Genomic DNA, 27,730 nt, shown 5'->3' on the forward strand with positions numbered 1-27,730 from the left:
TTAATCTTAATCCTATCTGTAGATTAAGTTAGTTAACTCCTGATCTTATCAGGAGGTTACCAGATTCAAATCTAATTTGAATTTGGTCTCTTAGAGTGGATAAGGTCAAAAACCCAATCCTTTTACTAACACTAATCTCAGATTCGCCCCATGAACTGGTGATCATATCAGCCCAGTTCGAAATGGGCTTTTGGCCCATTAAGTGTTCAGTATTTAACCAGTTTCCAACCTGCTGCCCAGTTGGGCTTCTTTGTTTGGCGTGGGACCCAAGCATTGATCTACACACCAGCCACATGGGTTCGGCCCAGCCTTTATTACAAGGCCAAGCTGAATTCACTAAAAGACTCAGTGACCCCCTTGAGTCCATCACATGGACCCTATGGTTCCAACACTTACATTAAGTGGTCCTTGGGCCAAGCCATCTTATAAAAACCCAGGGACTGTGGGCAGGTGCAAGATTAGCCCATCAGGTATTATCCTAAATGGATCCCGGGAATTAAAACCTTTTGCAAATCTTTTGAAACCATACATATACATATATATATTAATTTTGCAAAACAAAATTCCAACGATTGAAATCAACTGCCGACAGTTTGGTTTCCATCAGAGAGAGTGCATTCCCGATCATTACCATTGTTCGACAAAGGGGCTGATCCTGTCACTATGACCACTCACTCAGATGAATTCTCAGACTGCCCCAACATGTCCAGGTTTTGACCCCCACTAAGGATCTCACTGATTGACACATCAAAGACAGTCTGATCCAACACCTAGTGATGTGTCATAATCAAGTCTAGGGGTCAGGTGTAACTTTCCAGTTTTGCCCATCTGTCTCCAAGGTCTAGGGCAACACTGGAAATCTGGTCCGGTTCAAGGGTTCAAACAATCCCATACTGCATGTGCCTTGGGTCTTACCCTAATGGCCGAAACAAGCCATCCCAACACTTGGTGGCACATCAGTATTAGCCTTGGCAAGATAAATCTCCCTAGACTTATCCAATGGCTGTGAATATTTAAAACTAACACAAATTTCTATAAGTGTCCAGTTTTAGGGTCTTACATAGAATTATACCAAACAACATGAATCAAACATGCACTTTAATTTATTTCCACCAAATAACGAAAGTACATCAAAATTGATTGAAGCTAAGGGCATACAAGACTGTCTAACAAGTAGCACCAGGCAGCAGCACGCACTACACGGCAGCAGCACGCACCTCATGGTAGTAGCACGCACCGCATGGCAGCAGCACGCACCACATAGTAGTAGCATTGCGAGATGTGCGCACCGTCTGGTAACAATAGTAGGGCGGGGCCCACATGACAGCTCATCAAGGTGGGTCCATACTTATCTTACCACATTAGCTCTGCCCGCCAACTCGCCGCCAGCTACACCATTCCTTATCCCTTATCCCTTATCCTTATCTTATCTTATCTTCTTAAATAAGAGTTGTGTTACCATTAGGACTAGGTAATTAGGAGTTTGAGTTTGAGTTGGATTACCCTAGCCTAGCCGAATCCAACAAGGAATTTCCTTCTGTAATCTCCTATTTAAGGAGCTACGAGTTGAAGTAAAGGCATTCAGTTTTCCAGTCAAGAGAAGAGTGAGGAGAGTTCGGGTGGTCTCTTGGACAAATCACCCATTCGGAGAGTTCAGGTGGTCTCTTGGACAAATCACCCATTCGGTTTTCCACAATAGGATCTGCACGCAAGGGAAGGTGCAAGGGAAAGCAAGGCTTTCTCCCCGTGGACCGACCCATGACGAGATCCTACGCGCGGGCCCATAACATTCTGGTATCAGAGCCAAACGTCATGGGCGAAATGGAGCAGCTATCTTCCAGGGTCCACAAACTGGAACAAGGCTAGCAGAAACCAACGTGGTGGTTCGTAAAGTCAAGGAAGATGTCCGGGAGCTGCGACGCCTACTGGAAACATTCCTCTCCAACAAAGAAAGGGTTCAAAGGAAATCACCAACACAAACAGTCGCCGTCCGGACTAGGCAAAGGCATCCAGCGAACAGCAGATCGCTGCCCTGACACCCGTAGTTATTCCCAAGTATAGCCGTTGGGAGTTTTCCTCATACAGCAGCAATGGCGACTCACTGGGAGCGATGTACCACTGCGAACAATTGTTTCGTAATCAGCGCACAGAGGATGAAACTATAAAGTCTCCTCCTTTGGCTGGGGATGGTAACTATGCAGAAGCCCAAGAGACAGGAGTGCGCAAGAGATATAAGGTGGATGGGCCGGATATGGAGGTAACTTTCTTTCAAGCTTATATTGATGGCATGGATTTTGTGTACATGGACTGCCCTATGTTCCCCAATATTGAGAAAAATATATATGGGGGAGGCCAAGGGGATATTTTAAAACACATGGTTCTCTTCTGTAAGGCTGCTCTTGAGGTTCTCTTCTGTAAGTATACCCGGTGCATTCCTGTGATCCACAACATAGCACATCGGGATCGTGGTCCAGTATGCGATTTTCGTTATGTGGATCTTCCACAAAACTACTTCAAACTACATGACCCAGGAGGTCGGGAACACTTCAATGTCCTTGCAGTTGGCCTGAGAACAACAGATCGTGTAGTCACTGTAAACCATAGTTACGCCTGGGAGCTGAAAACAAAAGAGGGTGGTTGGGGTCTGAACCAAATAATAAATGAGTTTGATTGGAAGCTGAAGGGCATCGTGAATGGGATTGATGCAAACAAAGGGAGCCCACAGTTAGATGTTTACCTGGCATAGGATGGCTACACCAATTACTCTACGGAGACTCTTCATACTGGCAAGCCTCAATGCAAAGCAGCTCTACAAAGGGAGCTTGGTCTTCCTCTTCGGGAGAATGTTCCTCTGATTGGGTTCATTGGCAGGCTTGACCATCATAAATGTGTTGATCTCATTGCTAAGTCCATTCCTTGGATGGTGGACCAGGACGTGCAACTAGTCATGTTGGGCACTAGGATACCTGACCGGGAACAGCTTCTCAAACATTTTGAGAGTCAACACCATGACAAAGTCAGGGGTTGGGTTGGTTTCTCTGTGAAAATGGCCCATCGAATAACTGCTGGTGCAGACATCCTACTCATGCCTTCTAGATTTGAGCCATGTGGACTGAACCAGCTTTATGCACTGAGCTACGGGGCAGTTCCTGTTATTCATGTTGTTGGTGGATAGAGAGATAGTGTGCAGCCATTTGATCCATTGGAAGAGTTCCAAGCCACATATCCGGAATTCGAGCTTAAGGACAAGCTCGTTGTCCAGGAGGGGTGTTATGTTATGGACACACTGACCGGCAGCGCACTGCGGTGCAGTCATAGGCAGCAGCATGCACAGCAGGCCGCACAGCAGCAGGCACCGCCTGGCAGCGCCGCACAGTAGTACGCACCGCACAGCAGCATGCACCGCCCAACAGCGCGTAGCATGCACCGCCTGGCAGCACGCAGCATGCACCGCCTGGCAGTGCGCACAGCAGCACACACCGCTTGATAGCGTGCAGCATGCACCGCTTGGCAGCACGCAGCACGCAACATGCACCGCCCGACAGTGCGCAGCATGCACCGCATGGCAGCAGCACGCACCGCCCTGCAGCAGCACTGCGAGACACGTGCACCGCCCAACAACAATAGTAGGTGGGGCCCACATGATAGCTCATCAAGGTAGGTCCATACTTATCTTACCACATCATCTCTACCTGCCAACTCGCTGCCAACTACACCATTCCTTATCCCTTATCCCTTATCCTTATCTTATCTTATCTTATCTTCTTTAATAAGAGTTGTGTTACCATTAGGACTAGGTAATTAAGAGTTTGAGTATGAGTTGGATTACCCTATCCTAGCCGAATCCAATAAGGAATTTCCTTCAGTAATCTCCTATCTAAGGAGCTACGAGTTGAAGTAAAGACATTCAGTTTTCCAGCCAAGAGAAAAGTCAAGAGAGTTCAGGTGGTCTCTTGGACAAATCACCCATTCAGAGAGTTCGGGTGGTCTCTTGGACAAATCACCCATTCGGTTTTCCACAATAGGGTCTGCACACAAGGGAAGGCGCAAGGGAAAGTAGGGCTTTCTCCCCATGGACCGACCCGTGACGAGATCCTACGCGCGGGCCCATAACAGCATGATCTGGCTACTCCTAGCTGGATGGCAATCCGAATTCCAATTGGGCGGCGAGTTGGATCAATCTGCAAAATAGTGGATCAGAGAAACTGGGGTAGCTAACCCGGTGAGGTCACTCCGATGCTTAATACATATGCTTGAATGCGAGCTGAATGCGTGAGAGCTTGAGTGCTAGTGAGTAGCTAACTCGTGCCTACGTGTCCCCTTCTTGCTAGGTCATGCCAAATCACCCTTCATCAGATTCAATTTTTGTTAACTTCAAAGAATTCAGATGGTCATTAATCAGCATTAAAAACAAACAAGGATATGCTGATCAATGCAAAATTGGAGGTTGATCTATGCATGCTATTCTCCATCAATTACCTTCATCTGAAAATGATAAGTCCATAATATAGAGATTTGAGATATTGTTGGAATTCAATATCCATGGAAGCATGGTGAATACCTTAAAATATAGGTTGAGCCATAGTTGTCAAGGCGTAGGCAATTCTAGGACAGTGGGGTGCCTAGTCGCCTAGGTAATAAGAATTTTCTAAAACACAAGATTATTCGAGTTCATTATCGTTCAAGTATAAGAAAAACTAATCCTTGTATATGGTTGCATCAAGTGATAAGAACCCACTAGACGACCTGCTCTATAAACTCTTGAATCAAGTTGTTATGCGCACCCAAAAGCTAGAAAACAAGTTGTAGTTGATCAGATTAAAACCTTGAGGAAACTAAGTCCTTAAAGAATCCAATCTTGGAGATGCCACAAAGGTTGATCACTCCCTTGATAAGTCAAGATATTGTATTCTACCAACAATACAAGAGGGCAAAGCTAAGCTTGCTAAAAATACCACTGTATTATTGATGATTTTCGTTTTACATAGTTGTGGCCTTTATATAGGCATGTAAACATCATTATCTTATAAGGAAACTCCTAATATTACAAGGAAACTCCTAACTAATGATTATCTTATCAGGAAACACCTAACTGATGAGGATCCCTTTGATTTAGGAAAACAAATCTATTTTGAAATAGGAATCCTTCTAAAAGACTACAACTAATGACAACTAAGCATAGAAAAGTCAAAGTAAACAAAACAAGATAAAAACAAGCCCATCAATACATCTTAGCATGCGAATTGGGCCTTTTCTTATCATGTCCATGCGCCAAGCCCATCGAGCTTTGTTCTTCAAGTGTTCTAAACCTTGCGCATCGTCTTGCACATAAAGATAGGTGATTATCTCTAATGAAGCTTTGGAAATTGGTAGAACAGCCTTAGAATCTTCTAGAACAGCCTCTTTGTCATGCACTTCCCTGATGAAGCCTTGTAGAGCCTCTTTCATCCTCTTTGTCCTTGCCCTAGTCATTGGACCACTGATTCCTTACAAAGGATCTTGAGAATATTTGAGACTATTAGCTTGAGCCATTTGGCCAACACCTCAATCTCCATTATTCCCTCCTTCCTCGAAAGGATTCGTCATCGAATCACCAACATCAAACAAAGATAAATCAGCAACATTAAAAGTCGCACTAACATTACCATAGTTGCTTGGCAAATCTAGCTGGTAGGCTTTATCATTGATTCTTTCCAAGAATTGAAAAGGTCCATCTCCCCTAGGCTGCAATTTTGATTTTCTTTGTGTAGGAAACCTCTCCTTACGCATGTGTACCCAAACCCAATCTCCAGGTTCGAAAACAACCTTCAAACGCCCCTAATTAGCTTGCTTAGCATATTGCTCATTCTTCCTTTCAATGTTAGCCCGAACCTTGGCATGTAAATTCTTTACAAAAATTGCCTTTTTCTCACCATCAAGATTAGCATGTTCATTGGTAGGCAAAGGTAAAATATCCATAGGAGTTAAAGGATTATAGCCACAAACAACTTCAAAAAGTGAAAAACAAATAGTAGAATGAATAGACCAGTAATAAGCAAACTCAATATGTGGCAAACACTTCTCCCACTACCTTAAGTTCTTTTGAATGATAGCATGCAACAAAGTAGTAAGTGTCCTATTAACTATTTCAGTTTGACCATCCGTTTGAGGATGTGCAACAGTAGAAAACAAGAGTTTAGTTCCTAATTTATTCCATAAAGTGTGCCAAAAATGACTTAAGAACTTAACATCTCTATCACTAACAATTGTCTTAGGCAAACCATGCAAACGAACAACTTCTTTAAAGAACAAGTCAACAATATGTGTTGCATCATTGATTTTAGAACAAGTAATGAAATGAGCCATTTTACTAAATCGATCAACAACAATGAAAATATTGTCCATACCACTTTGAGACATTGATAACCCTAAAACAAAATCCATAAAATATCAATCCAGGGTTGGTTAGGCACTGGTAACGGGGTATACAAGCCATGTGGTTTAACATTAGATTTTGCTTGCCTACACATAATGCACTTATCACAAATAGATTGTACATCATGCTTCATAGTAGGCCAATAAAAATGCTCACGCAATATATCTAGAGTCTTTTGTACACCAAAGTGCCCCATCAAGCCGCCTCCATGAGTTTCTCTAACAATTAACTCACGAATAGAACAAATAGACACACAATTTATCTTTCTTAAACAGAAATCCTCCATGCCTATAGAAATCATTAAGCGCACACTTATAACATGCATTCCATACTTGACCGAAATCAGAATCATTAGCGTACAAGTCCTTAATCAATTCAAAACCAAGTAACTTAGTTTGCAAAGATGTAAGTAATGCGTACCTCCTAGAAAATGCATCAACAACAACATTTTCATTTCCATGTTTGTACCTGAGCACATAAGGAAATGTTTCTATGAACTCCAGCCACTTACCATGCATTTTATTAAGCTTACCTTGGGATTTCAAGAACTTTAAGCTCTCATGATCAAAATGAATGATGAATTCCCTTAGCCACAAGTAATGTTGCCATGTTTGAAGAGTCCTCACTAATGCATAAAGTTCCTTGTCATAAATAGGATAATTCAAGGCTGCCCCACTTAGCTTTTCACTAAAATAAGCAATTGGTTTGGAATCTTGCATCAAAACAGCCCCTATTCCAATTCCAAATGCATCACATTCTACGCCAAAAGCTTTATGAAAGTTAGGCGAACACAACAAAGGTGCATTAGTTAGCTTATCTTTCAAAGTTTCAAACGCTCGATCATGCACTTCATCCCAATTAAAAACAACATTCTTTTTGACAAGTTCATTCAAAGATGCAGCAATAGAACTAAAATCATTAACAAACCTTCGATAAAAACTTGCTAAACCATGAAAACTTCTTACCTCGTTCGCATTCTTAGGTATAGGACAGTCCCTTATTGCCTTTACCTTCTCTTCATCAATACTAATACCCTGCGAACTAACAACAAATCCAAGAAACATTACAAATTCCATGTGAACTAACAACAAACCTTCTCTTCTTGCAAATTTCTTGGGTGTGCAAAGAATATTTCCATCTTCCTAAAGCATCTCAATACAATCATGTCACATTTTCCTATCAACCAATCATATCCGAATTTGGAATTGTTGGATGGATCTTGTAGTGTATGTGTAAACATTAAACAAATTAATTTTTGTGAAAAATGTACAAGATGTGTTCACAAACAAGCCAACCTTCCCCTTTCCCTTTTCTTTGCTCCTTTTCCATGGACAATATTTCAAAGCTACAAAGACCAAATAAAGTGCTTGCAGGGAAAAGCAATCTAATAGCTAAATTACTCAAATTAAAACTTTGAGGAGAAAACTTCCCAAGTTCAGATCTGCCATGCAAAGAATACTTAACATATTGCTAATGCATACAACCAGCAATGGACAACTGTGCATCCCATATTTTATTAGCTCTGACTTGTGTGCAAAGGACTTAAATCATCCCTTTAACTTTTGCACAAGTCTAGAGCCATACAGATGGGAGGTACAGCCATCTTCACTAATTGGTATTTACTCTATACAGCAATGCGCACAGCGATTAAAACTCATTGCTGCGGATTGTATTTACCTTTTCATCTAGATAATGGAGCAATAATTTCGTTAATGACATGTCCTATTATCTTTGTCATCTAATGAAGAGGTTTCTGAATAAAAGAGGAAGAAAGAACATGAACAAACTTGTCCCTAGACCATTTGATTTTGACATTCTGTGCTGAGCTTAGTACTTTATGAAATATCTTATTCTCTCTGTATTGTATCTCAGACATAATCGAGATATTTCTAAAGGAATGTGATGCAGTGGAGAACTGTTTGAAAGAGATGAGAACTCTTCAGGAACTTACATAAGAAATTTCCAAGTTCATTTTTCATTGCTGGAATTTATACAGTTTCTTTTCCAAGATTATCTTAAGATCTTCATATGCTACTTTTTTTATTTTGCTTGATACATCATCACTTCATTGCTATTTTTTCATCATCTCACTGGTCTTGATCTGGTCTTCACCAATCAAGGAGCCATTTCTTTAGTTTTCCACAAACTCTAGACAATGCCAATAAGGTTGTCCCCAACTATCAGATAAATGGATTTTTTTAGGCTGCAATGACAATGTGGGCAACCCTTTCAATGGCAGTATACCAAGGTGGTGTATATGTTCTATAGAATAAAAAAATGTCTATTAGGATGTGGCCATAGATTTTATGGATAACTGATCAGTGGAAAAATGCAAACTGATGATGAGAGAAATCATTAGTTGAACTGTCCACAAAATGATAGATACAGACATGGAAGAAGTAACCTGGAGGAGCATATTTGCAACAAAGATTTGAGAATTGAACAAGGCATCAAACCAAAAAGCTGTCCTGTTCATGGTTTTCAAGCCTTATCCGTGTAGTTTAAATGCATAACCACCAAAACTAATCAGAACTGTTGAACCAAAGAGGTGTTTGGTTCCTAGTTTTCCTAGTTCAACCAAGCCATCCAATATGATTCTTAAAGCATTGATTTGCATGGCAGAATTTTTGTTGTCTTGTAGTTTTGGATAACTCTAGCTTTTTGTAGTCTTCTATTTAAAATTGTCATATGAGTCTATTATTGATCTAGAGAGTGAATCAATGGTTGAGACTACAAGCTGAAGAGTGAAGATGAATTACCATTTCTCATTGCTCAAAATCCTGAAGAGTGAAACTAAAGGAGTCAGCACCAAACATATATAAAGCAATAAGTTTGGAGTCACTAGAGATGAAAGAATCAACACCTTCACAAGTTTGGAGTCAGCACCAAACATATCAGAAGAGGAAACTCTTCAGCTATTATTTATGCCTCTTTTATAGAAAAAAAAAAACTATTTTTTTCATTTTAATAACAATGAGAACAAGGTTTTAATCATAAAAGCTGAAGTAATGTCTCAAATATTTCAGCCTGATAAAGGACAAAGGCAGCTAAGTCCTCAATGTCCTTTGTTCATAGGTCACAAGATGTGTTGATACAAAAGAAGAACTGCTAAGCCCACAAGAGCAGAAGACCCTAGAAGTAATTTTAGAAGCAAGGTGATAGCATGTTTCCTTTAGTCATTCTCTTTAGAAACTTACATTCCCTTTTCTTTTCTTTTTTTTTTTTCCTTGCAGCAAATACCCCTTGTCCATTATCCTAGTTGGAGTTGGAGATGGCCCTTGGGACATGATGAGGGAATTTAATGACAACATCTTCGCTCGAGCCTTTGATAATTTCCAGGTATGTGGTACATATGGTTTATGGAATTTAAGCTTTTATCCCTTGTTAATTTGTCATACTCCAGTTAATAGTTTTTTGAGTGATTTGATTAGGGATGATTGTTTTTTCCTATTCAATTTGTAAATTTTACAGAAATCGTGTCGAAGAATATACTAGTTTACAAAAATGATGTAGAGTTTGCTCTAGCATCTTTGATGGAAATACCCTTACAATATAAAACAATGATGAGGCTTGATTTTTTTATTTAGGTAAATTTTGTATACATGTAACTTTAATTTGTATTCAAATTGCAAGAAGGGTCACTTGATGCTTGATTCATTTTCTTTTGTTTTTTGACTTATTATATTTTATTTTTTGAAGGAATGAGACATGCTCCAAGTATTCTATCACAAGCAGTTACATATAAAGTAAAGTTAGAGCTCTTCAAGATGTGGAATCAACCTCTCAAGTTATTCATCATTTTCAACCAATTCATTACAATGGTTACTTAACCCAAGACATAGCTTTAGATGTGGATGGATACATTGGACCAAATTTCTATGTATTAATTATATTATTTATGATAGAAGTTCAAAAATTGTATTATATATTTAACACATTTGTGTATAAAATACAGTTGGGATGTAATTCAACAACAGTTCACATGGTTTATTGCTTAAAATATTTATGAGAAACATTTATTAAGTTGTGTCTACTTTACAATTAGCCACATTTGACTTCATTGTTGTGTATGGAATCTTAAGGTAATAAGTGTTTGATTGTTAGTAATTCAACAATAGTTCATAAAAATTGTTGTCATAAATATTTATAAGAAACAATTGTTCAGTTGTTGCTAATTTATAATTGGCAACAATTAACTTGACCGTTCTATAAGCAACTTTGGGCATTGTTGCCCATTCAATAACATTTTATACAGGCCTTTGTTAGATACAACTTTTCAACTGTTGCAAATTTACAATTAGCAACAGCTAACATGATTGTTAGGGATTGTATCATTAGGCAACAAATAATCAGTTGTTAAAAAATTATATAGGTAACGGAATTTTATACATTGTTGCTAAAACAATTTGTTTGGCGACAGTTGTAAATGGTTGTTGCAAAACATTATTTTTGTCAGCAATTGGACTGGTTGCTGTGAAAAATTACATTTCGCAACAATTGATTGTTGCAAAACAATTTTAACAACGGCTCCGCTAGCAATAGCGCTTTTAGTTGTAAGTAAAACATTTGGCAATAGTTTTTCCTATATTAGAAACAATTTTTTACTGTTGACAATGGTCAATTTTCTTGTAGTATATATATTGATGTATGTGGTCTCATGAATGTTAGGACATGTAACCAGCACGTTTATTTCATAACTTTCACCGATGATTATTCTCGGTATGGTTACATGTACCTAATGAGACATAAGTCTGAATCCTTTGAAAAGTTCAAAGAGTTCAGACAAGAGGTCGATAAACAGTTGGAGAGACAAATCAAAGCCCTTCGATCAGACCGAGGAGGTGAATATCTCTCCGACGAATTCATGGACTACTTAAAGGACAATGGGATTGTATCACAACTAGCTCCTCCTACTACACTGCAACTAAATGGTGTGTCAGAGAGGAGAAACCGAACTCTATTAGATATGGTCCGATCACTCCTCGTTCACTCAGAACTACCTATATCCTTTTGGGGGTACGGATTGGAGACTGTGATTTACATGTTAAATCGGGTTCCAATCAAATTCGTTCTCAAGACTCCTTATGATCTATGAACCGATAAGAAACCAAGTGTAAGACACTTGAAGATTTGGGGTTGTCCGACACATGTTAAAAGAATAAGTGCTGACAAATTGAAATCTAAGACCATTCATTGCTTATTTGTAGGCTACCCCAAAAGCTCTATAAGATACCTATTCTATGACCCAAGAGAATAAAATGTGTTTTGTAATCGAAATGCCTACTTCTCAGAAGAATATTACATACTAGATAATCATTGTTAAGAAATTGTTCTTGATGAGGAGAGCCCAGGAGTAGTGACAGATATTCCACAGGTTTTAGATAATTCCAAACTTATAAGGTTTACCCGGGTTTCTAGTCCTCCAGTTCGTTATGGCTATGATCAAGAAAGTTACTTGATGGAAGCCACGATCGGTGAAGGAGATCCCTTAACTTATACGGAAGTTGTGTTGAACATAGATTCCTTGAAGTGGGTAGATGCCATGAAAGCCAAGATGGACTCAATGGAAACCAATAAGGTCTGGACTCTCGTATACCCACCCCTAGGGTGAAAGCAATTGGTTGCCAATAGATCTACAAGAGGAAAAAGAGCCCTGATGGGAAGGTTGAGACCTATAAAGCTCGTCTTGTAGCGAAGGGGTACACTCAAAAGAGGGAATCGATTATAAGGAAACCTTTTTACCAATGGCCATGCTTAAATCCATATGGATCCTACTAGTTGTAGCAGTACACTATGACTATGAGATTTGGCAAATGGATGTCAAAATCGTGTTCCTAAATGGAGATCTTATGCAAGATATCTACATGCAGCAGTCGCAAAGTTTCATTGTTGTAGGTCAGGAACACATGATGTGTAAACTTAACTGATCCATCTAAGGACTTAAGCAAGCTTCAACAAGTTAGAACATCCGATTTGACTTTACCGTCAAACAGTTTCACTTTGACCAAAATTTAGATGAACCTTGTGTTTACAGGAAAGCAGTGGGAGACAAGGTTACGTTCTTGGTTTTGTATGTAGATGACATTCTACTCATTAGGAATGATGTAGCTTAAGGGAAGGGAGGTCAATCATATGGATAGCCAAACCTATTAGATAGTATATGCCCTTAGCTCCAATCAGCTTGATGTACATTATGACATTTATTGTAAATGAATAAAGTACATATTTGATTCATGTTATATTGGTGTATTTCTATGTAATATCCTTAAATTAGACACTTATGAGACTTGTGTTAGTTTAAAATCTTCACAGCCGTTGGATATATCTAGGGAGATTTATCTTGCCAAAGCCAACACTGATGTGCTGCCAAGTGGGTTGGGGTGGCTTGTCTCAACTGTTAGGGTGAGACCTGATGCACATGTAGTGTGGGTTTGCTTGAAACCATGAACCGGACCAAATTCTAGTATTGCATTATACATTGGAGATAGATGGGCAAAACTGTAATGTTACACCTAACCCTTAGACTCGATTATGGTACTGCACTAGGTGTTGGATTCAGCTGTCTTTGATATGCAAATCAATGAGATCCTTAGAGGGGGTCAAAACTTGGGTATGTTGGGGTAGTCCGAGAATTCACCTGAGTGGGTGATCATAATAATAGATCAGCCCCTTTATCGGACAAAGTGAATGATTAGGGAATGCACTCTCTCTGATGGAAACCTAAACTGTCAGTAGTTGATTTCAAATTGTTGAGATTTGTTTTTGCAAAATATATTTATATAGAGATATACATATATATTATGGTTTCACAAAATGTTTGCAAAAAGGTTTTAATTCCCGAGATCCATGTGAGTAGATAATGTAACATTGTACCTTGCAGTCGAGGGAGAGGTCATTTCTTGTCGGGTAGTATTTGATCATTATGGGCTGAGAGGTTAAATGCAAAACCATTTAGGGATAATAAACCTAATGGGCTAATCTCACATCTGCCCATAGTCCTTGGAACTTCATAAAATGGCTGGACCCAATGATCATTTAGTGTAAACGTTGGGCCCATTAAGAGCCTATATTGATGCCCTCAGGGGTTCATTGTATTTAGCAGTGAATTCGGCCAAACCTTGTAACAAAGGCTAGGTTGAACCTATGTGACTTATGTGGAGATTGATGATAGGGTCCCACGCCATACAAAGAGAGCCAAGCTAGACACCATTAAAAGGAAGTGAGCCTAAAAGCTTAATGGGCCTAAAACCCATTTCAAACTAGGTTAATTGGATTAATTAAATAAAGGGCAAATTTGGATATGGATAAGCAAATAAGGATTAGACGATTACTCTTATCCACTTAAAGGGTCTAGTTGCAAATAAAGATTTGGATTAGGAAAAGCTTATCCTAATCTGCAGATAACATAAGGGCCTTATCACTTAAAGAGTCCAGATCCAAATAAAGATTTGGATCAAGAAACTCCTAATCAAATTAGGAGATTAACTCTTTAAGATCTATATAAAAGAGGAGGGTGAATTGTATTAATACACACAGTTTGATTGATTTTTCTGCATTCATTTCTCTCTCTCTATTCTTGCCGCCCTACCCTATTTGATCTCCACCTCTTGGAGTGATCAAGATTGGTTCTTCATACTGTTTCTTGGTGGAAGAAACAATCTTGAAGTTGTGCTCACATCCCTACACAATTCTTGCTAAAGAATTGGGATTCTTGCTGAAGAATCCACTTGCTGATCCTATCTCACCCTAAGCTATGTCATCCACAGTGGATGAAGGATTTGGTACCCTCTTTAGGCATGAACACCTACGTTAGAAGGAGCTTTTTGTATGGATTCCGTATTACGTATTCCTCTCCCTAATCTTGGTTTCAGATTTGATCCAGTTTGTTTCAAGTATGAACCTTGAAAATGCAATTTTTTTCTAAATTATGGAATAAGATTCCCGAATGGAAGAAAGAAATTTTTGAAATTTTGCCCAACCTTCTGGCAGGGTTCAGCCATCCATATGATGAATCTTCCATCCCTTCAACTCCCAAGATTGATCATTGACCTTTTCATTTCGAAGCACTCTATTCGTGTTGAAACATACAAGGGCCGGTTGTGGTGGGGTCGACAACCAACATGTATTCCAGTGTAAATTCCACACTAGTTCGATCGGGCTGATAAGGTTCTATTGGCCTCCTGAAGACTTCTACCAATGCTCTGATATCCAACTTCCTCGTCGATGTGCTTGCCCCTACTTACAGAAAAATTGCTAGAGCTCCTGGCTTTGTTTAAGCCTTAACGCGTCAGACTAATATTAGCTTGATGCCCCTACCACGTTGACAGTTTTGCCTTGAGCATGGGTCGGAAGGGGATTAGTTTCTACCCGCGCTGGGTCTCTTTTCACAAATTCATCTAACTTTACCTTCTACACAAATAGCCTTCTTAGAGAGAAGTAGTGCATCAGATCATGCTGTGGCAACTGGTGATAATTGCACTACCTTCTGCCACGTCTATCTTTCTCCGGGTCTACTCTTGCTGGTGGTGGCGACAAATTAATCAACCTGTCTTCAACCAACTTGTTCATTATCAAGATGTTAGTGTGCAGAATTTTCATATTATTTGTATTTTTTCTTACTTAATTAGTAAACTAATTATAGATTTTATTATGTATTATGTATGAAATATTAATTAAAAGGCTTTATTGTATTTTATGTAGGATATCACGATTTGGGCTGAAAATGATAGTGAAATCATGATTTGGGCTGAAGGCATCTTGTCGCAAAGCCCAACACGTTGGAGAAGCCCAACACGTTGAAAAAGCCCAATATGAGTTCAGCATGCAAGAAGTGGGCCCATTCCATCAATCCTAGTAGGATTTAGCTAAGATAGAGGCTGAATCGTCAAAGAGTTTTATTAGATTCAACTTCTTGCTATATTTCTAAAAGGAAAAAGAAAGAAAGAGTTAGATTACATCTTAGTTAAGAATTTCTAGTTAGAGATAAGAATAACATTAGATCTAAATTAAGCATTATCCCATTAGGGAATTGGACTCCCAATGGAGAGAGAACTCCTAAGAGGAGCTGGAGACAGCCCTCTCCTAAGGCTATATAAAGGGGGGTGGACTAGCAAGAAATCATCACTCAATCTTGGAAACAAGAATTCAGCAATCAAAGGAGGAAAGAAGCAGAATACGCCCCTCTCATCTGGAAGCTACGATTTCCCCATGGAGTGTGTATAATCTTTTATTTTCTAGTTGAAGGTTAGGGAAGCTTGATTCTATAAACATTGTGAGATCTAATTGATTTTTATTTCAGTTCATTGTTTATATTCATATGTTTTTTGCGATTTCCTATGAGGATTATTTTATTGATTAAGCGAGGATCCCTTGCTCAGTCGATGAAAATAATCTATAGCCGATTAAACCATCAATTTCGTATATGATTGTTCGGTTTAATCATTGTGGCAAATAACATAAATTGATTATGGACAAGTTTCGATTTATGTTAGGAGGATATATGATCTAGTTTAAACGATCCGAGCTTGTGTGTTCGCTGACCAGAATTGGGTCTCTCCCCTCTTAATGCTATTAATAGAATAAATCCTAAGAGCTTGTTTAGGATTGTCTATTAATAAGAGAAGCAATCAAAGAGATTGTTTTGATTGACAAGAATTCGAGTAGAGATTGGCTGTTAGAGCTTGTTAATGGCTATAACCAATTTATTCATAAGCAGATGAATTCACCCTTGCATCAATGATCAATGGTAAGAATCAAAGCTGAACTTATCTCTTCAACTAGAAGTTGCCTCCCATCGATTTAATCCTTGCATTCTTTCATTTTATTTTATTTTATTTTCCTTGTCTTTACAACAACCCCCCTACCTCATTCTCTTGGAAATAAATCCACCCAATCCCTGTGGAGACGAACTTGCTCATCACTATATACAAAAATATTTAATTCAAGCAAGACTTTTATTTTTGGTTGGATTCGACACCCACCAAATTTTGGCGTCATTACTGGGGATTGGTGTCCTAAGTAGATTTATTTCCTTTTGCTTGGTTTATGCCTCGTTCTTCTCGTGTAGGTGAACTCCAATACGATCCCGAGATTGAAAACACAGTCCGTTGGTTAAGAAAGGAAGCCAAGCAACATCGCAACCAATCGGCATCATTCCCATCTCTTGGGGTAAAGTCGGCAACAGTCCTCGTTGAGTCATCCAACAACTCTAAAGAAGAAGTCATGGTCAACATCGATGAGAGAACTCTTAGAGAGTTAGCTGCACCAGATTTGAATCAGCAGCCACTCTACATCGAATATGCAAATCTCATGGTACCTTTTGAAATAAAATCTGGTCTTATCCACCTATTTCCTACTTTCCGTGGACTTTTAGGTGAAGATCCTCACAAACATTTAAAAGAATTCCATGTAGTCTGCTTAAGCATGAAACCTCAAGGTGTTACCAAAGAGCAGATCAAGTTGTGCGCCTTTCTTTTCTCACTAGCTGAGAAAGCTAAGGATTGGCTTTACTACCTACCCTCCGGTTCTATCACTACATGGAATGAGATGAAGAAGCAATTTTTGGAGAAGTTATTCCCTACCTCATGAGCTGCTAATATCAGAAAGGAAATTTGTGGGATAAGACAATTCAATGGAGAAACTCTCTATGAGTATTGGGAGAGATTCAAACAACTATGTGCAAGATGTCCTCAACACCAGATTCCCGATCAGCTCCTTATCCAATATTTTTACAAAGGATTATTGCCAATGGATAGGAGTATGATCGATGTTGCCAGTGGAGGTGTGTTGGTGAATAAAACTCCTACTCAAGCAAGGGAACTAATATCAAACATGACTGCCAATGCACAACAGTTCGACAATAGACAAGAGTCCATCCCAAGGAGGGTCAATGAAGTACTTCTTCCATCGATCAACGACTAGATACCCTCACCTCTCTTGTGGAAAAATTGGTAGTAGGCCACGTACAACAGGTAAAGACTTGTGGCATTTGTTCCACTACGAGTCATCCAACTAACATGTGCCCTACACTTCAAGATGAACCGTATGAACAAGCCAATGCTGTTGGAGGATTCCCACAAAGGAGATATGATCCCTATTCAAATACTTACAATGCAGGATGGAGGGATCATCCTAACCTTAGCTATGGAACCAAGTCCTTCGACTTCCAATAACAATATCAGTCTAGACCACCGGCTCCACAATATTCATCTCCCAAACCAGGTATGTCCTTAGATGAAATTATTAAAGCACTCACAACTAACACTCAACAATTTCAACAGGAAACAAGGACAAGCATCCAAAACCTAGAGAATCAAGTCAGCCAATTGGCAACTGTTGTGAGTCGATTGGAATCTCAAGGATCAGGAAAGCTACCCTCCTAGACCATAGTCAACCCTAAGTAGAATGCTAGTACTTTAAGAAACAAAAAAGAGCTCAACACCGATTAAATCCTCCTCACCCACCTTCCACTGCATTAGGGAAGTCTTCCTTATCTTTATACTACTGAATTCTGTAAGCTTTTGAAATATTGAGAACAATGCAAAGATTAAGTGTGGGGGGGGGGGGGGGAGTATAGGATTTAATTCAGGATTTTAGATAGGTAGTATTTTATTTCAGTTCAAAAAAAAAAAAACTCAACTCTCTTGAAATCAATTGAAACAATATTTTGGGAAAATTCTTGTGGACCTAGTAATGAGATACAATTAAGAAGTACACAACCTATCTGAAGCAATATCTTGTTAAGCTAGTCCTAAATTCAAGTTTAAGTAAATAGGGTAAATATTTTACCATTGCTACAATTGCTAGGATGGAGCATAAAATGCACCTACCAACCAAGTAATTCAATGGTAGGATGGAGCATAAAATGCACTTACCAACCAAGTAATTCAAAAATAGGATAGGTGCATAAAATGCACCTACTATCCAGCAATTCAAACAGTAGGATGGAGCATAAAATGCACCTATTGACCAAGTAATCCTAAAAGTGAGATGGAGCATAAAATGCACTCACTTCCATCAAGGAGAGAAAAAGAAAAAAAGATAAAAAAGAGAGAAAAGATAAAAATGTTTTCCCTAGTTTACTACTTGGGTTTGTAGTAGCAAAAATTGGACTGATTGATGGATGAGTCGTGTATGACTTGGTTGCGTTGATTTAACAGTTTGCAATAGTTAACCTAGAATATTTGTGGAAAAAGATAAAGGAAAGTTGAGTTTAAAGTTTGGTAGGATAATTTGCTCATTTTTGCTTAAGTTTTGTCTTGCCCGAGGATGGACAAGGTTTAAGTGTGGGGGGGATTTGATAGTGTGTAGAATTTCCATATTATCTGTATTTTTTCTTACTTAATTAGTAACTAATTATAGATTTTATTATGTTTTATGTTTGAAATATTAATTAATAGGTTTTATTGTATTTTATGTAGGATATCACGATTTGGGCTTATTTCGTTGATCCTAGTAGGATTCGGCTAAGATAGAGGCTGCATCATCAAAGAGTTTTATTAGATTCAACTTCTTGCTATATTTCTAAAAAGAAAAAGAATTAGATTCCATCTTAGTTAAGAATTTCTAGTTAGAGATAAGGATAAGATTAGATCTGAATTAAGCATTATCCCATTAGGGAATTGGATTCCCAATGGAGAGAGAACTCCTAAGAGGAGCTAGAGACAGCCCTCTCCTAAGGCTATATAAAGGGGGGCGGACTAGCAAGAAATCATCACTCAATCTTGGAAACAAGAATTCAGCAATCAAAGGAGGAAATAAGCAGAATACGCCCCTCTCATCTGGAAGTTGCGATTTCCCCATGGAGTGTGCATAAGCTTTTATTTTTTGGTTGAAGGTTAGGGAAGCTTGATTCTATAAACATTGTGAGATCTAATTGATTTTTATTTCAGTTCATTGTTTATGAGTATTTATATGTTTTCTGCGATTTCCTGTGAGGATTATTTTTATTGATTAAGCAAGGAGTATCCCTTGCTCAGTCGATGAAAATAATTTATGGTCGATTAAACCATCAATTTCATATATGATTATTCGATTTAATCATTGTGGCAAATAACATAAATTGATTATGGACAAGTTTCGATTTATGTTAGGAGGATATATGATCTGGTTTAAACGATCCGAGCTTGTGTGTTTGCTGACCAGAATTGGGTCTCTCCCCTCTTAATGCTATTAATAGATTAAATCCTAAGAGCTTGTTTAGGACTGTCTCTTAATAAGAGAAGCAATCAAAGAGCTTGTTTTGGTTGCCGAGAATTTGAGTAGAGATTGGTTGTTAGAGCTTGTTAATGGTTATAAACAATTTATTCATAAGCAGATGAATTCACCCATGCATCGATGATAAATGGTAAGAATCAAAGCTGAACTTATCCCTTCAACCAGAAGTTGCCTCCCATCGATTTAATCCTTGCATTCTTTTATTTTATTTTATTTTCCTTGTCTTTACAACATCAAACCCCCCTACTTCGTTCTCTTGGAAATAAATCCACCAAATCCCTGTGGAGACGACCTTGTTCATCACTATATACAAAAATATTTAATTCGAGCAGGACTTTTATCTTTGGTTGGATTCGACACCCACCACATGATCACCTCCTCTTTTGTGCAGGGGAAGGGAGGGGGATCGGTAGGTCATTCCTCTTCCCTGGAGCAGCATTGCGGTAGTAGGGCCCCTTCTTGGGTCCTCCGTTGTTTTGAGGCTTTCAATCAGCTGCATTGCTTCGTTCCTTCCATATGGTGTAGACTGTGTTAAGGTGGTCTTGATCGTGCACGTCGTTGTCTCCGTGCACCTCCATAATTGATTGAACGTCTCTACTTCCACCTTCTCAATACCTATACTGTAGGCGGGCTACATTCCTTGTACGCACTGTTCGACAAAACTTTTCTCCGTAGCTTACTTGTGAAAGACGGAATGAGTTAATTTTTGAAACCTCATGACATATGCCAAGAGGTCTTCTCCCAAACCCTGCTCTATGTTTCTCAGGTCCACCATTGTCATCTTTCTTTCTAGGGTGAACCACTTTGACAAGAATCTTTTTTCTAGTTCGCCCCACGAGTTGATACTGCTAGAGGTAAGGCTAACGAACCAGGTATACATTGGGCCAGCTAGGGATTTTGAAAATTCATGGGGACCTTGAGGTCCCCATTAAGAACGAAGGATCCTAGGACATCTTCAAACTTGTTTATGTACTCTTGCGAGCTCCCCTTTTGCCCATCATATTGCAGCCATTATTGTGGAGGAATGTAACCAACGGGGTAAGGCTTGTATAGGATTCGGTCAGAGTATGGCTTCTATAAGACAGCTGAATCCTGTGCTCGGTTAAGGCTCTCCACGACCAGCCCCTGAACATACTCTCTTAACTCGTCTCGACTGAGCGGGGCTTCTGTTACTGGCTCTGCTTGGGGAAGAATCCTTGAATGTCCTGCAGTGTTCTATCCTGTTTACACGTGCACGAGATTGGATCTAACAAGCCACTCTGGTACGACAGGGTTGGGATTGGAAGCGTGATGGACAGTGGGGACACTCGTGGGAGTGGCAGCCGAAGTAAAGGGTGATTGCTCGGCCTAAGCCAATCAACGGAGGAGGATCTGGAGAGCATTCCTTGTTTCGTCTTGCATTCGCTCGATTTTTTCAAATTGATCCTTAAAATGGGCCTCAAACTCGTACACATTTTTCAGGAGTATTTCGATATCAACCTAATTGGCCATCTCTGTCTCCTATTGGTTCTTGATTGACGGGTTTGTCGAAGCCCTCAAAATTAGTATTAGTCCCACAATAAAATATTTGTAGTAAAAGTGGTACTAGGTCGAATCCCATAGGGAGCAAATCAGTAATCTCTTAGCTGAATGGATAAAGTAATTGTGTGGGAAAATTTAATAACTAAAATTAAAAGAACAACAAACTAAGCAAACAAAAGAAAATCAGTCTTACCGAATTCTGGTTCAAGGGTTCGGATTGAATCGATTGGCCATCGATCCTAGGTACATTTCAGCATTCTTGCAATTCAAGCATTTAACCTTAGATTTATTAGGATAGCCATAATAAACCTTGTGTTTTCGTAATTCAGTTGACCAAACCCAACATTCGATCAACACTTATAACCACTCAACTAGGTACGATAGCGTTCCATGTTAAACAATGATAGCATTAAGATTTGTGAAAACAGTTAAACCAAAATAACAATAATTGAGATAGCTGCAATTATTGAATTTTGTTCCATCGATTCCTTTAGGTTGAACCATGATAAAACATTGGTCAAAGGCTGTCACGAACAATTGACCCAAAAAGATATCAATCTAATTGCTACTTGTACCATTATTCGTGACAATTACGGATCACCGAAATCATGGATAGAAATAGGAAAATCAACATTAATTCAGTTTGTCAAACTAATTAACATCAACATCCAATAAAAATATGCACAAGAATCAATGAATACTTGAATTAGAAATCAAAAAAATAAAGTAACTACAGAACCTCACAATGACACAATCGAACCTCCCCCCTTGAACTAGAAAAAGAAGCTTAGCTACTCATGATCTGCGCAATCTCCATGCCTTTCTTCTCCATAGCCGGATTGCTTCACTAAGCTTCTTGGCCTCTTGATGATCTCTTGGATCTTGGAATTAGTGATGCTAGAGCTGGTTCACCCCCCCCCCCTCTTTATATAGCCAAAGGAGAGGGCTATTTTCCAACTCCTTCTAGGAGATCATCTTATCTTTAGGGAGTCCTGATCTTCTTTGAACTAATCATATCATATCTCTTATCTAATCCCCAACCTTCTTATCCTTATAGGATTACATTCAAAGTTCAGATCTAATAACACTCTTTCCCTCTTGGGAGATTACATTCGAATTAGGACTCTAGACTCTTGCATCCGAGTTGGGCTTCTCTGCTACTTGGGCTGCTTCCAAGTTCTTCTACGAGTTGGGCTTCAGTTGTTAAATGGGCCTGACTACGAAATTGTTCCGACTTCGGGCCCAGTTTCGTACTCGATGTGGACTGAGTCAGTCAAAACCCAAAACACAAAAGTTGTGGGACTTTCTTTCTTCTTTCTAATGCTTCTTGAATTGCCCAATTCGGAGTCCGGAATTGTGAGTTAGGCCCATATCATTGACTATCGCCGAAACTGTGCAAAATCACCTGAATTGGCATGTTTCCTTCCAATTGCCTTCTTTATTGCCCTGAATCGAAATACAAGAGTAATGGGTGCATTTAAGTGCTACATTAGTGTAAAAGGATGAAAATTAGGGGACAAAAATAGGGTTGTTTTCAGTCTCATCATTGATCCTTAGGTTGGTATTCTCCAGGATGTTGTCATGTTCTTTGGGGACTGGTGTAAGGTTGATTCTACGGGCGGCCATCCTCTGTACTAGAGATTCTATTGTAAGCAAGGTGATGGTCAAGTTGGGGGTTATGGTCTCCTTGAAAGATAAAGCAAGACTAGGGGTAAAGAATCAACCAGGAGGCTAGGGCAAGGAGAGTGGTGAGACGACTGAGCAGGGAGTTTAATGATATGGGTCTATCAGTGGTTGAATGAATGCCTTTCATTATGAGAGGAACCTCCATTTATAGGGAAGATCCCAAGATCCTGAAAGGAATGAGCAAAAAGTGTTTGTTTTCTACTAGGAAAGGGGATATTAGATTCATTATCAGTTATTAAGGAGCATTGCTAGGGTTTCACCATGTGTTCTTATGGGATCTCTTCGAGGATTGGCTTTCCTTTCACCCGAAGATCCTCATAGGTCATGTGTGCTACTGCCTTTTGCACCTTACTTAACCAACGTGGCACTAGTGACGTCACTACTTGGCGAGCAACCTCTTATTAAGCCTATGTGGCACCCTGTCATGCTCTTTGCTCAAAATTACATGTGCAATCAATATTTAGGCTTGGTTCTTAATGAACCGGGATCCCATAGCAATTCGGGGTTCATTGCGGGATTGAGCCTATTTGGGCTTGCCTTAAGTGTGGGTTTATTGCAATTGTGTGATGAACCATGGGTTCATCGCAAACCTGTGATGTACTATGAGTTCATCATAGAGGAAAGATGAGCTACAAATTGATTGCAAGCGTCCATATGGTATCAATCTAGTGCTTTCTATGCTCTGAGGGATTGAGCGAGCACTATGTACTTACACCCGTCTTTGTCCCCATCCCCGCTAACGTAGACAAGGTTATCCCCATTCCTTATGATTTTTTTATAATATTAACTATTTTATTTTTATTTTTTATTTTATTTAAAAAATAAAAATAAAATAATTAAAATTTATAATTCTATTAGAAAAGATGCAAACATATCCAACTATATTTTTTAAAATATTATATATATATATATATATATATATATTATATATATATATATACACGGATGGCGATCGGATCCCTCACTAACGAGATGAAAAATTGCCCATCCCCAACTCCGTGAGAGGTAATCATCCCCCCATCCCTGCTGCATTCGGAGCGGACCACCACCGAATTCGAAAAAGGGGGGAAAATTGCATCCTAGGGAGTTGTTCTCGATACACCGCTCGGATGGGTTGTAGGGTGCGAGTGGGGGCGCTGATGCAAATTCGTCGAGTGATTGTCAACAAGGATATTTCAGTCAATTTGTACGGATAGCATATTTTTCATTTTCTGGTCTCGAATTTTGAAAACAAGAGCAGTTTTTTCCATTCATTCGAAGGAGAATCTACGCCGTCCCATTTTAACATCCAACGGCATCAAACGGTCAACAAGAAAAGGAGGGAAAGAATGCCGACCGTCTGATCATACTGAGTTGTTTCACTCACCTGTATATATTTCTAGGGTTCTATTTTTTCTAATTTCTCATCCCCGTCTCCCCTCTGATCGAGCTCCTTTTCTCCTTGATCGTCGGAGTATCACCGGAAACTCTGTACTTCTCGTCTCCTCCACTTCAAGTTGTTCCATCCTTCAGTGACTGGCTTACCGGAAAAAATTTTCTCATTTGTTACAAGTAAATCTCCCAACTCCGTCGCTTCATTTCTTGCGGTGGTCTCAAAGTTTGAAAATTGCATTGCTGATATCGAATCTGATCTTTAGATTGCCGGAAGCATTTCAATTAGATTTCGTGCATAAGCTTTCATTTCTTCACTAATTTTTGAAATTTGGTTCTTGATTTCAGGAAAGATGAGAGAAATCCTACATGTTCAGGGTGGACAATGCGGTAACCAGATCGGGTCGAAGTTCTGGGAGGTGGTTTGCGATGAGCATGGCATAGATCCAACCGGTAGGTACACTGGAACATCCGATCTGCAGCTTGAGCGCGTTAATGTCTACTACAACGAGGCTTCTTGCGGGAGGTTCGTCCCTCGTGCGGTGCTTATGGATCTGGAACCCGGAACCATGGACAGTGTACGAACCGGCCCTTACGGACAGATCTTCCGTCCCGATAATTTTGTTTTTGGGCAATCTGGTGCCGGTAACAACTGGGCGAAGGGACATTACACGGAGGGAGCGGAGCTTATCGATTCCGTTCTTGATGTCGTGAGGAAGGAGGCTGAGAATTGTGACTGTCTTCAAGGTATAATTACCTAATCATCTGCGGTTTTATGCCATCTATTGAATTTTACTCGTCTTGATCTGGTAAAAGCTTGATTCATTATTTTTTCTTGTCCTGCAGTTGATTATCTCTCTGAACTGCATTGTTTTTTCCCCTTTGTTTATTGTACCTTGATGTTTTGTTTTCATCATTTTTCAATATTATCTTTCGAATGGGAAAACCTGATTACGAAGCTCTTAGTCTTACTGACTTTTCGGTACTATAATTTCCGTTTTTTGTCAAATATCTCTTTTTTTCGCACTGGGATTAGGATATATGATTTTGAAAAAAAACTGGATAACTGCCGTTTTCTTTGGCGTTTAAGAGTAGCCTATTCTCAGTTTCGCATTTACTTCTCCCTCTTGTTATGATGGATGTGGTTCGTTCTTTTAAATTCGCTTCTATCAAGATATTTTATACCATGGAGATGAAACTCTGCTTATTGTTTGCTCTTTGTTCTAATTCTTTTAAACTTGTACAGGATTTCAAGTTTGTCACTCTCTAGGTGGAGGAACTGGTTCTGGCATGGGTACTTTGCTCATTTCAAAGATCAGGGAAGAGTACCCTGACCGGATGATGCTCACATTTTCTGTCTTCCCTTCCCCAAAGGTTTCGGACACAGTGGTTGAGCCATACAATGCAACCCTTTCTGTTCATCAGCTCGTTGAAAACGCAGATGAGTGCATGGTTCTTGATAATGAAGCTTTGTATGATATTTGCTTCAGGACTCTCAAGCTTACTACTCCCAGCTGTAAGTGATTAAGTGTACCTTGTCCACATCTGTCATCTATTATACCATGTACTTCTTCGCCTCAGTAGCTATGAAGAAACTTATTACACTTAGCTGCGCCATTTTGTTGGTGAAATTTAGTGGCATCTTTTTTTTTTTCGTTAAAAAGTGGTATCTTAACTTCCACAAGAGAATCATATTATATTTTGATGATGACTTTGGCTAAAGGACACAATTATGGATTCTTCGTCCAATCGTTGGCTAAAATTTGTTGTTTCGTGTCCTTGTTATGTATTCTATTTTCAATTTGTATTTTGTCGAATGTTATTTCTTATCTTTGTGAGTTAAATCACCGTTCAATCTTTGGTATTACATGAATGATGTTAATGTTGACCATGGTTTAACCACTGATGGATGGTGGGACCTTCAGGCCTAATTGTATATCACTAGTTATTTCTGTTTGGTTGGCTTCAGGGTATAGAAGATGATTTGGTATTGCGAGAATACCTTCAGGCCTAGTAATTTGACAATCTCTAAGCTTTTAACCGCAGTGGTTGGTACCGTATCCATACCAAATTGTTCCTTGAATAGATCACTGAGATAAAAAAAATGTCTCCTTCATTTTTTTGGTGTTAGTTATCTTCTATTTGATGTATTGGAATAATTTCATGATGTCCTGTCAAAAATATTCTTCCATGATTGATGTTTTGTTACAGTGAAGTCGTTGTTTTGTAAGTGAGGTTTTTCTCTCTCAATTTTTTTTTCATGTTTACAATTGTTAACAGTAGTTTATTGTCCTTGTATCTGATTTTCAGTTGGTGATCTGAACCATTTGATCTCTGCAACCATGAGTGGTGTTACCTGCTGTCTCAGGTTCCCTGGGCAGCTGAACTCTGATCTGAGGAAGCTTGCCGTGAACTTAATTCCATTCCCCCGTCTCCACTTCTTTATGGTTGGATTTGCCCCACTGACCTCACGAGGTTCTCAACAATATCGGGCTCTGACTGTCCCAGAGTTGACCCAGCAGATGTGGGATGCCAAGAACATGATGTGTGCTGCTGACCCTCGCCATGGCCGCTACCTTACTGCCTCGGCTATGTTCAGAGGTAAGATGAGCACTAAGGAAGTGGACGAGCAGATGATCAATGTGCAAAACAAGAACTCGTCCTACTTTGTGGAGTGGATTCCAAACAATGTTAAGTCTAGTGTCTGTGACATTCCACCAAGGGGACTGTCAATGGCATCTACCTTCATTGGAAATTCTACTTCAATCCAGGAGATGTTTAGGAGGGTGAGCGATCAGTTCACGGCAATGTTCAGGAGAAAGGCTTTCTTGCACTGGTACACTGGTGAGGGCATGGACGAGATGGAGTTCACAGAAGCAGAAAGCAACATGAATGACCTTGTCTCGGAGTACCAGCAGTATCAGGATGCAACTGCTGATGAGGAAGACGATTACGAGGATGAAGATGAGGAAGGTCTGCAGGAGATGTGAAGAATCGAACCAGAAAATGAGCGTCTTTAAAGTTAAACTCTAGTGCCCTCTGCGTTGTGAATTGTGCCTTTTAGCTTTGTCTACTCGATGTTCACTAATTATCAAGTGCTTGGAATATTTGATTTCATCTGCATGGGGAATGGGGATGACTACTTACCCTGCCCGGAATTTTAAAAGGTTCTCATCTTTTCTATGCTTTGTGGTCGCAGGCGATATATGTAAGAAAGTTAAAACCTGTTTTCTTTTGATACACCTTATTTTAAAACATCACTTGCACTTGTGTGTATCATTTATATTTATTAAAGTTACTCGTCCCAAATTCATCATCTTTAAGATCTTATCATTTGGTTTGTGATATAAATTCGTTTGTTGCTTTTTTTGTTGTTTTGCTTACCCGCACCTTGGTCGGGTTTGGTCATGTAATTAGGCCCGCGGGCCTGACATTGGGCCTAACACAGTAAGTCGGATTGTGTTTCGGGCTAGGCTCGTGATTTGTCAAAAAAGGCCAATCTGACCCGATTCAGCATTATGT

At 39.4% G+C, this 27,730-nt stretch overlaps 1 protein-coding gene and 1 pseudogene across 1 annotated transcript; both read left to right on the forward strand.

Moving 5' to 3' along the window:
- Positions 1-2,110: 2,110 nt before the first annotated feature.
- Positions 2,111-3,379, forward strand: LOC148871620 (granule-bound starch synthase 2, chloroplastic/amyloplastic pseudogene; annotated as a pseudogene).
- Positions 3,380-23,797: 20,418 nt separating this feature from the next.
- Positions 23,798-27,524, forward strand: LOC148871621 (tubulin beta-4 chain-like). The gene is made up of 4 exons (XM_088971263.1): positions 23,798-24,388; positions 24,557-24,955; positions 25,455-25,724; positions 26,519-27,524. Exons 2-4 carry the CDS (start codon positions 24,562-24,564, stop codon positions 27,196-27,198), a joined length of 1,344 nt encoding a protein of 447 aa, XP_088827389.1. The 5' UTR covers positions 23,798-24,388; positions 24,557-24,561; the 3' UTR covers positions 27,199-27,524.
- Positions 27,525-27,730: the final 206 nt, after the last annotated feature.

This window comes from Nelumbo lutea, chromosome 2 (genome assembly GCF_056320005.1).
Source record: "Nelumbo lutea isolate HS-2025 chromosome 2, American lotus-T2T, whole genome shotgun sequence".
NCBI lineage: Eukaryota > Viridiplantae > Streptophyta > Magnoliopsida > Proteales > Nelumbonaceae > Nelumbo > Nelumbo lutea.

Coding starts and splice junctions, on each gene's coding strand:
- LOC148871621 (XM_088971263.1), top strand. CDS start 24,562: ATGAGAGAAATCCTACATGTTCAGGGTGGACAATGCGGTAACCAGATC. Junction 24,956..25,454: donor GAATTGTGACTGTCTTCAAG/GTATAATTACCT, acceptor AAACTTGTACAG/GATTTCAAGTTTGTCACTCT. Junction 25,725..26,518: donor CAAGCTTACTACTCCCAGCT/GTAAGTGATTAA, acceptor TCTGATTTTCAG/TTGGTGATCTGAACCATTTG.